The sequence below is a fragment of the Lampris incognitus genome, chromosome 6, assembly GCF_029633865.1.
Source record: "Lampris incognitus isolate fLamInc1 chromosome 6, fLamInc1.hap2, whole genome shotgun sequence".
Classification (NCBI taxonomy): domain Eukaryota; kingdom Metazoa; phylum Chordata; class Actinopteri; order Lampriformes; family Lampridae; genus Lampris; species Lampris incognitus.
Genome location: NC_079216.1, coordinates 39485362 through 39496437, shown reverse-complemented (window position 1 = coordinate 39496437; position 11076 = coordinate 39485362). Strand labels below are relative to the sequence as shown.

At 44.3% G+C, this 11076-nt stretch overlaps 1 protein-coding gene across 1 annotated transcript in view; it reads left to right on the top strand.

Moving 5' to 3' along the window:
- Nucleotides 1–10468: 10468 nt before the first annotated feature.
- kcng4a (potassium voltage-gated channel, subfamily G, member 4a) overlaps nt 10469–11076 on the top strand; it is a 47031-nt gene continuing 46423 nt past the window's right edge. The window contains exons 1-2 of the mRNA XM_056282312.1: nt 10469–10520; nt 10672–10955. Of these exons, the coding sequence (XP_056138287.1) occupies nt 10848–10955 (108 nt within the window). The 5' untranslated portion in view covers nt 10469–10520; nt 10672–10847. The remainder of the gene's footprint in view (nt 10521–10671; nt 10956–11076) is intronic.

The following is an 11076-nucleotide window of genomic DNA, read 5'->3' as shown; positions in this document are numbered from 1 at the left end:
TTCCCTACACCAACATGCCCATTGAAGTCTCCTCCAATCACCACTCTCTCCTCCTTGACTCTCCACTCTCCACTACTTCATCCAACTCACTCCAGAATTCTTCTTTCTTTTCCATCTCACAACCAACTTGTGGGGCATATGCACTGATAACATTCACCATCACACCTCCAATTTCCAGCTTCATACTCGTCACTCTGTCTGACACTCTCTTCATCTCTAACACACTCTTGGCATGCTCTTCCTTCAGAATTACCCTACCCCATTTCTCCTCCTATCCACATCCATGGTAGAATAGGGTGAACCCACCTCCGATGCTCCTGGCCTTACTCCCCATCTACCTTGTCTCTTGCACACACAGTATATCTACATTCCTTCCCTCCATCATATCAGCCAGCTCTCTCCGTTTACCAGTCGTAGTGTTAACATTCAAAGTTCCGACTCTCACCTCCATACTCCTACCCTTCCTCGTCTCCCGCTGCCTTTGGACATGCCTTTCCCCTCTCCTTCTCCTTCGCCCAAACAGTAGCATAGTTTCCATCGGCACCCTGCTGACCAACAGTACCGTTGGTGGTTGTTGGTAACCTGGGCCTCGACTGATCCAGTATGGAAATCGAATTTATGATCCGCATATTTGGTTTGGCAAAGGTTTTATGTCGGATACCCTTCGGCATCCTAGGTGGCTGGGTTCTATACTTTAATAGCAATATTAATTAATTATTTAATATGAAATTAAACCTATTATTGCCATACTTTAATAACAATATTAGGTTTAATTTCATATTAAATTCTGCATTATCAGCATTTAAAACATTAGAGGTAGTTTTTAAAGCATAAGCGTCTACATGTATATGTGCTGCAAAATCAGCTGTGTTCTGGCATAAACAAACATGTGCTGACCATGGAGTTTCTAAATCCAATAAACGAGGGCCACTTCTCTCTCAGAAAAATCAATACTCCCTCAATTAAAGTAATGCTGATGAATAGATGGCCACAGCTGATCACTTGGCTAGATAAGGCTCTTCTCTTCCCACCTGTGGCATTACCACTCTATTAAGAGCTCAATTTTGATTCCAGGGCATGATACTAGGTTTTATATTACCTATAAGGAGAGAAAGAACAACTGAGGCACACTTGGAGGGGAACATGAGAGTGTAACAGGAGCCAGCTATGGCTCATCTTTCCAGCCGTTGGGATACTGTTTCCTTTTTCACCTTTTTGAAAGGAAGCTTTCAGGTTCAAACCAGGGTAGATGGGAGGAAAATCATTGCCATTAACTTTTAACTTGACTCTGAGTGGACTACACTTTATCTGGGGGCTAGGATAGACAATACCACTCACTGGGGCTGTCTGTCAAGATTGCTACGAGACTTGACCGCTTGATTAGGCAACGGACGATCGCTTGATCTTTGTTAATATTGTGTTTGTGTATTGATACATGATCGAGCATCTGTGCATTTGTATTCTTTGGGTAAATGGGTTGCAGTTTCTTTCCAATGGGTGTCTAATGTAACTAACGATTTGTGCTGCTGATATATACTGGTAAGTCTACATGTAAACTACAGTGTTATGGATAAAGGTCAAAAATAATGTTTTAAAGCCTTTTACACCAACAACAACCTGAATGTGATTTGGTATTTTCTAGGTTGCATGACTGCGAATGCCTGCCATTATATCAAGAATTAATAATGTATAACTTGAGGCAGATCTATGGTGTGATGAGCAGGTCAAGAGTTTCTGAGTCATCTCTTTGAAATGAAGTTATTCATAGCTGTTGGTGATGTGAAGAAAGTTGTCTATGCTTTCATCTCCTCTCGTTTAGACGACCGCAAGTCTAGTTATTCTCGCCTCAGTTTTGAGCCCTGCTCATTATTGTACAAAATGCAGCAGCGAAGCTTTTAACTGCAGCTAGCAGACAAAAACCACATCTACCCAATTTCAGTGTTGTTTTGATTGGTTGCTTGTTAATTTTTTGAATGATATTACCTTTAAATACTTACTTCTTATGCTTGATGTCAAGCGCAAAACACAATGAGTGAGCTAATTTGGGCTCAGTATCTTGCTCAAAGATACTTCAACAGGATGTGTGGCTGTGATTGAACCTGAGCAGTCTCTCTTAGTGCTAGGCTCTACTCGCGCCACTGCATAACTAAGAGATAACTGGTCTCTAAGAATAATTATGGAGAATAAGGAAGGGTATTGGGCGGCACGGTGGCCCAGTGGTTAATGCTGTTGCCTCACAGCAAGAAGATCCTGGGTCCAACCTTGGAGGTCACCCCAAGAGAACATGCAAACTCCGCTGTGTGGAGTTTGCATGTTCTCCCCGTACTTGCGGTGGGTTTTCTCCGGGTGCTCCGGTTTCTCCCACCATAAAAAAAAACAAACATGCATGTTAGGGTTTATACCCCTGTCTGTGCTCTTGGCCAAGGCAATGGGAAAAGAACTGGAGTTGGTCCCCGGGCGCAGAATGAAGGCGGCAGCCTGCTGCTCCTAGCTACACAGATCATAGCTAGGATGGGTTAATTTGCAGTAATTTCCCCAATAGGATTAATAAAGGAAACTTAATTATCTTAAAAAACTCAATTATTTAACCCTGTGTGTGTATGTGTGTGTGTGTGTGTGTGTGTGTGTGTGTGTGTGTGTGTGTGTGTGTGTGTGTGTGTGTGTGTGTGTGTGTGTGTGTTTGACACTGCATACAAACATCATAAAGGGACCAGCCATGAGCAGAAGGGCATGAAGATATAAAACCTTGGGGCATGAAAGATACATGATGGTATGCCACCAGATAAAGAAATCTAAAACAAGTAGGGAGATGGACAGGCTGAAAAGACTGAGACACCACTTAGCCCTGCTCACCTGTTAGCTTCCAGTATCAGATTCCATTTAAAGCTTGAAGGGATTTTGATGTCAGCGGGGAGCCTTGCTGATAAACTGTGAAGCAGACTTGAATCATGATCATTATGTAATTGTGAGGTTTGTGTGTGAGGCTTCCCTGTGTAGACTTGTTCAGGCAAATTAATGGTTTGTGGCAATGAATTTTTATTTGCAGCCTAGCTGAATGCTAGCATACCCATTCCTTGGCCACTATTTTTCTTTTTTTTATGTATAATCTCCAAAACTTGGAAAAAGGAGATGGACACAGCTATTCACATTTTTGAAATGTTGCATATTTTAAAAAAAATCAACTTTTACTCTTGTTTTTTGTTTGTTTTTTTGCCATTGACATGAATGGTGGAAAGTCCTGTTTAGGAACTGCTGCATCATTGGCTGCTTATGACTGGCTGGTCGTGGTTCCCAGGTTTCTAGCAACCACCCAGTAAATATCATGCTAACACTTTCAGCTAGCCGGCACGTTTTCTCCATGCTATGTCCTTTCTAGCTTATAGTTCATTTATTATTTCATGTCACAGCATTAGGTTTTTTTTCCACATTTAAATTGCTCACATTAGATTATATGACATCACTGTCATAACTTTGAATGTGGACACCTATGGCATAATTGTCATCAGATAACCAGGAACCCGTCCTGTTATTACACAGTATTATTTCATGATTGACTTCTGCATATATATATGTGTGTGTGTGTGTGTGTGTGTATGTGTGTGTGTGTGTGCATGTATGTGTGTGTGTGTGTGTGTGTGTGTGTGTGTGTGTGTGTGTGTGTGTGTGTGTGTGTGAAAAAGAATAATTTGGCTGTGGCAAGTCGTGAGTCAAAAGATAATACTGAGACTTACAGCTCAGTGGAAGCAGTGTCATAAAACAGTTGATATATTCAAAAGAAGGGGCTAATGAAATAATAGCAGTCATTATTTTGACCTTTGATTTAATTTTTCAGGGATCCTGATCCAATCTAAGTCAGGTCAGGTGATGTTTAGATCAGCAATCCCAGTAATTACTTAGTTAATCTGTCTGGTTATCTGCTATAAGACATTTCATCCATTTACATAAGCCAGATTCATTCTGTTTTTGATGTTTTATGCAAGGTTATCAGGACCAGCTTGTGGCTGTGTGTGTGCTGGGGCTTCACTGTGCCTCCTCTCCTCTTGCCTCAGCTAAACTACACAGGGGTTCTCCCTCTCCCTGAACATGCACTGAGTGTTAATCTGTCTATTCACATCGTCCTCCGAGAGAGCAATTAACCTGATCAAAATTTACTGCCACCGATATCAAACAAGCAAACAAACTTCAGTAGGGGGTGGAGTGAGTGTGTGTTTGTGTGTGTGTGTGAGAGAGAGAGAGAGAGAGAGAGAGAGAGAGAGAGAGAGAGAGAGAGAGAGAGAGAGAGAGAGAGAGAGAGAGAGAGAGAGAGAGAGAGAGAAAAAGAGAGAAAAAGAGAGAAAAGAGAGAAAAAGAGAAGCCAGGTATCTATAGGAAAGGAGGTGACAGACTCTGACTCATTGCTCCACTCCAGCACACACCCCGTCACCGCTCATCACTCCCCTGTTGTCCTGGCACGCCGGCTGCCACGATTTCATCTCCACCCGTCTGCGTGGGATTAAAACCTAAATCCGCCAGACTGACGTTTGCTATTAGGACCAGTAGGCTATCTTAGTTTTCGATACCATGTCTTCTGTGTGCTCTGCTGTGCTTTACTTTGGTGTGTGTGTGTGTGTGTGTGTGTGTGTGTGTGTGTGTGTGTGTGTGTGTGTGCGTGCGTGCGTGCGTGCGTGCGTGTGTGTGTGTGAGAGAATCTGTCTTGATGCAAATGGGTGTTGCATTACCAAAGAAAAAAAAGAGGGGAAAGATAAAAAGAGGGAGTGAGATGTGGGTGATTGCAGGGTTGCTGGTGGTGGAGGAATTGGGGGGGCTGGACTGGGGGCGTTACATAATCAGATAATCAAGTTACCTCGTTTAAATATCCAAAGACTAGGATGTTCCCGGTCTACCACCTACTCAAATGTCAATTACTAGCCAGCTGTTCTTCAGGCATGTGTGTGAACGTCCATATGTCTTCCTGGCCGAGCCCAATCGCTCGAATCTATTTGTTTTTTTATTTAACCTTTATTTAACCAGGAGGACTCCGTTGAGATTAACAAACCTCTCTTTCAAGAGAGACCTGGCCAAGAGAGGCAGCAGCGATTAGAAAGCACCGATACAAAATCACACAGTTGCAAAATTACACATTTGAAAACACAAACAAAAAGACAACAACAAAAAAATAGAAAAAAAGTAAATTACAAGTAGATTATAAATAACAACTACATGTTGTGCAATCAGCTTCAAGTACTCTCAATTTGGAAATAGATGTGTGAGAGGAGAGCAGTAGAAATACAGAAGAAAAAAATAGCCTCACACACGCACACACACACACACACACACACACTGATAGAGGTGAACATGATGTAAAGCCAGACAACAATGACAGATGGAAAGAGTGTGATAGACATTGCATTATTGTCACACAGCTGCAGACTTTGGAGCGCCTAATCCAATTACTTGTGATTGTCCCCTACCCTTTGTGAGAGAAATGCTGACTTAGAATTAATAGCCCCGTGTGTGTGTATGTGTGTGTGTGTGTGTGTGTGTGTGTGTGTGTGTGTGTGTGTGTGTGTGTGTGTGTGTGTGTGTGTGAACAGTCTCAAATTGCATGTACATCCTAACCAGCCCTGGGCATGCTGTACGTAGATTACTGATTGAGGGATCCAGTAAACTGGACCTGTGCCACCGTCCTCTCCGTTTATGAGAACTGTCGTTTATAGAAAATGAAATGCATTTGCACACACACATACACACACGCACGCACACACACGCACGCACGCGCACACACACACACACACACACACACACACACACATTTGGCTGCTGTTTGGCGCAGACACAATTTACACAATTGAGAAAAAAAAAGTGTGTCTGTCTGTCTACTCCTTTCTCTCTTTTTCCACCCCCCCCCCCCTTGCTTTTAATCAGTATCTCAGCTACTGTGTTAGCAGACATAAGGGCCTGGACAAAGTGTTTGCTTGTTTCTGCAGCTCCCTCAGGTGCATGCTGCCTAATGAGATACCTCTCAAGGGCACAGTGGGTGTACGAGGTGAGGACCGCAGACTCATTTGCGAGCATAATGCTGCTGTTTGTAAACCTGCGCCTTGTGCAGCCCGTCTCTCTTTCGCTCTCGGTGCATGACATCGCTGACGTTTGCTTAGAGTACTAATGTGCTTATGAGCAGGAGTTATTTGACAGTAAGCAGGGGGGTTATAAGGAGCATGACTGGCGAGTCGTATAAAGTCTGTAGGTCTCATGAAAAGGAATAAAAAATGCAATACAATTGCATAAATGCCACAACATTTTGGCAAGATTTGTTGCATGAAAGGAAATGTTAGAACGGTACAAGTCCAAGCGATTGGTCGTCTGTAAAATGAAGTCCAAGTTGGGAGTCAAACGTTGTTAGATTGAAAGCATGGCGTTAGATGAAGATATCTGATGAAGGCTCGCTCTTCACGTGATGCAGATCACTGGAAACAATGTTTTCAATTTGGCACGAAGCATAATGAGCTGAGGACGGTGCTCCACTGCAGATCCACCTCTTTCTGAAGGTAAGTGGAACTGAACCTGCCGTGCGAGAGGAGACCGGGCTGGTGCATGGGTGTGAGAGGCAGCGGGGGGGGGGGGAGCCCCTCTTTTTGGCATCTCAGTCAATAAAGTCTGCCCCTTTTGATATGAAGCGGGCATCTCTCTCTCTCTCTCTCTCTCTCTCTCTCTCTCTCTCTCTCTCTCTCTCTCTCTCTCTCTCTCTCTCTCTCTCTCTCTCTTTTTTTTTTTTGGTTTTGTTTTTTGACATCCCATTTTGAAAGGCAGCCTGTCGTAGAGCTACAAAAAAAAAGCGGCGGCGAGAGAGGGACAGCTAACAAACAAGGACAGCCAGGGTCCGGGGAGGATTTTGTGCAACGTTTAACAACGTAAGGTCGGTGATTAGTGGATGTGCGCCTGTCCCCCGCGGTGCGCAAACCCCGAAGTTGGATCCGTCTCATCCACCCGAGCGCAGCACGGAGCCGGCAACCTTCCTGCTGCAGCACCACCAGCAACGGATCTGTAACGGGACACTTCTCCCATCCCCCCCACCCCCATCTCTCTCTCTCGCTCTCTCGCTCTCTCTTTTATTTCTCTTTTATTTTCTAGACTGTGCGGCGAACTTGGTCCGCAGGGTTCGGACGTGCGTACCTCGGGGATGGCGCCCGCTTAGAAGACGCGGGGGGGTGGCTGTTTATCTCGGGGGAGATCTTGTTTGCGTTGTTAAATGATCGGAGGGGGGACACCGAGAGGAGAGGAGAGCGAGGCGATGGACATGCTACCCGGCTGCTTCGGACAGGTGGACATGGTACGGAGATACGTGGCAAGTTCTGATGCGGTCTCTTGTGTGTTTATGCGTTTGGATAACGTACCAAAAAACAACTTATAACGGAATCGATACAGCGCATAATGGGTGCTGCTGATGCTGCCGGCGTTATGTGTAGCTAACCCCGTCATGATGTGATGATATACTACGCATGGGACAACCTCTGTAGTGGACAACCCTGGCGGCGTGAATTGAAAAATGCCCATAGGCGTAACCTATGTTTAAAAGTAATCTGATTACTCCCTGTCATTAAGTGCGAAGTGGTGATGGGAAACATGCCCTCTGATCTACTTCTGACTTTGTTTGGGCTGCCACGGGATTATCTGAAAACAATTTGCATAGGCGACGTTGGATATATATATATATATATATATATATATACCAGGCTTATCAATGCAGCACCACTTTTAACGTGAGTGTTCATATCTTTCACGACAGAGACTTGTGTGTGTGTGTGTGTGTGTGCACGCGCACATCTGTGTGTGTGTGTTGTGTGCGTGTCTGCGTGTGGTGTGCGTGTGTGTGAGGGGGGAGTGGAGAAAGGGTGAGAGAGTGTGCATGGCTGTTTGTGCAAGCAGGAGTTTGCGTGAGGACAAATGCCAAATTTAAAGCAAACAAATCATCAGAACGAGAGAAAATGTGAGAAAAGACAAGAGTGCTTTATTTTTTAAAGTAGGCCAAGCAAATCCATGATAGAAGACCTCGTCCTTCCTTAACAGCTCGTAGGTGACCGGCATTGGCAGTTATTTGCTGATTGTATTCCTTATGTAGATTGTGTCCAGTTGCAGAGGAGGGGGAAGGACCACCGATAACACTTCCCTCAATTAACGTTCCACCCGGCAAAGCAGGCCTCCCGCCCAGGGGGAATACGCTCACTACAAAATACATTACCGTGTATGAGGCGAATTATGGGGAGGTCTGGGGGAGCTAAGCACCTCAGAATGACCTTTGAGCCCCCTAATACATATCATAAGAGGGGATCTATAATTGATTTGAAACATACGGTCTATTGGCATTTGATTTTTTTTATCATTGCGTTTGAGATAATTTCTCATGGGGAAAAAAAAGAGAAAAAGATTTTGTATGATTTACACAGGGCTTGTCTAAGGCTCTCCTCCTCTTGCAAAATGGAAATGAAAAACATGCTGACAGGAGCAATGTTTTGGCTCTCTGATCTGAATGAGAGGTGCATGTGGTCCTTTATGCAATTCTGTGTTTCGCACATCAATCCACTCTGTCCAGTCATACTTCACACTGAATAAGGCTTTATTATTACTGCCGGACACATGCGGCGCAGAACAATCTCAGCTGTGCTGATGGTCCAGCTGACGTTATCTGGTGATCTATAAATGGAGGCACAGTGTCACAGCGTTAGTACAGTAGTTAGGATTGCGGATAGAGACAGATAGAGAGTTACATCTGCAGTCAGGGGTTGGAGCCATAGGTAGTCACACCATCAGGTGTGTGTGTGAATCTGTGTGAACAGGTGTGTGTGCGTGCGTGCATGCCAGTGTGCACGTGTGTGTGTGTGTGTGTGTGTGTGTGTGTGTGTGTGTGTGTGTGTCCCTTAGCATATGTGTATTTGCTGCAAAACTCCAATTCACATAAGTTTGCTGCAGACAAGTGCAGTGCAGTCATAGGTTTATGTACACATATGAAGTGGGAGTTTGCTTATCTAGATGTCCTAGTGTAATCGAGCCACTCCTCCTGATCACCTTAAGTCAAGCAATTACATCACAAGGTCAGCTTTAGCGCTACCAATGTTGAGGTGTAGATTATAAGTCTTGCAGTGATTATCCCAGTTGTTATTGTCTAGGCCTTACCTTCTTCCTATTATTTGCTATAATGCTGGATGATTTGAACTTGAGCCTAACCTTTTTCACTATTTTAGAGTGACCAACCACTCAAGGCTAATGAGCTAGATGAGTGCACTTGTGCATCTCCAAAACACCCTCAAATACGCTCTTCATTAGGGCAGGTGCAACGGTCAAAAGCATCTTCAGTGCATGCAGTTTAATGTTCTAATACTAAGCACAATATTCATGTTAGCTATTGTCATTGAATATTGTTTCTATGTATGCATTTGTGATTTTTCTTTTGCTGTTCACTGGTTTTAATGTGGTAATGTATTGGGGTCTTCCGCCACAATAGCCAGGAAATGGCAGCAGGTGGAACATGAACGCCGTACTGTACATTACAGCAGTGTCACCATGAACACCGCATTATGAGACTGTCATATGTTCAATCTTGCAACAAATAATTTGAAAAAATTGCTGTTTGGTCTGTTGCTTGGTGTGTTGCAAGTTTACTCACCATGAGAAAAATGAACGGCCAACTGAGTGCTAATTTCAAGTTATTAACATCGCATTAGCCTTCAGTTGCTTGTGGGCTGTATACGTCGCCCACATTATTGTTCAAAGTTGTCGGTTTAAATGCGAATTCCCTCTCTATCCATCCAAGTGCAGAGCCTGCCACATAGCAACAGAGCCACTGAGGCATCTGTCTGTCTGTCTGTCTGTCGCTGCATACAATGGGAGGTAAAATGGGGAGGAGGAGCCTATGACACTGCAGTCTCATTTCGATGTTCTTCTTTTCTCACCATTTCTCTCTCCTCACTGTTTCTCAGTCTCTGTCCTTCTTGTCTCTCAACTGGGACAGTTCTCTCTCTCTCCCTGTTTCACCCCGCCACCTTAATATTAAGTATTCCCCTTTTAACTCTAACATCTATGTGACTTGCGCTCTCTCTCTCTCTCTCTCTCTCTCTCTCTCTCTCTCTCTCTCTCTCTCTCTCTCTCTCTCTCTCTCTCTCTCTCTCTCTCTCTCTCTCTCTCTCTCTCTCTCTCTCTCTCTCTCTCTCTCTCTCTCTCTCCCTTTCTTTCTCCTCTAGCATCTGCAAGACACCATCTAACCCCGCTGTGGTGACAGGAGGAGATCAGAATCAGACCCTGGACAAATACTTTCCCCTGACTCACTCAAGTCACCCTCCTCCCTCCTTGCAAGTTACTGCCTGATTTACATCGATTCCAATCCGGATTTTCCATTTCAAGACTCAAACTTGGATATCCAAATGACCTGACATTGAATCTCTGTATACGCCAGTTGATTCGATCATCCCCATTTACCAGCATTCATTTCTGAGGGGGGGTCTCCTTGGAACCTGGCCCCCTTCTGCCCTCTCCTGGGCCGAGCCAGGGTCAGTCATTGTTACTACTTATTGTCTAATTCAATGTTATTCTAAGAGATCCGTATTGAAAGCGATGCCATATAGCGAGTCTCTGCGAAAAAGAGTGTGTGTATGCATGCAACTAAGTGTTACTGCCCTAACTAGTTTCTCCTCATGGCAGTTATACCAGTGGCATGGAAGTGAGACTGTACTTGAAGTTTAAATAACTGAGAGGATCCCCATCTCCAGTCACTAAAGCTTAAAAGCTTTTGACTGCCGCCGCCTATACCCCCATCCTGTCCTCACCTTCTGTTGTGAGCATCCCAGTGTGGAGCGGTGTGCTATCCCGATGCCACCATGCCCATCATTAGTAATGCCAACCACGACTTCAGCAATCTCTCGGTTAGTGATGACAGCAGTCTTGACCGCATCTTCACAGAGATCCCTGAGACTGAGACTGTAAAGGTATGGGCAGGCTTTTTCAAATGACTAATTCTGCTTTAAATGTTCAGTTTTCGAAAGACATGGCTGACTTTTGTTTAATTCTTCACTGTAACTAATGTACCTTACACCATACATCTGTATA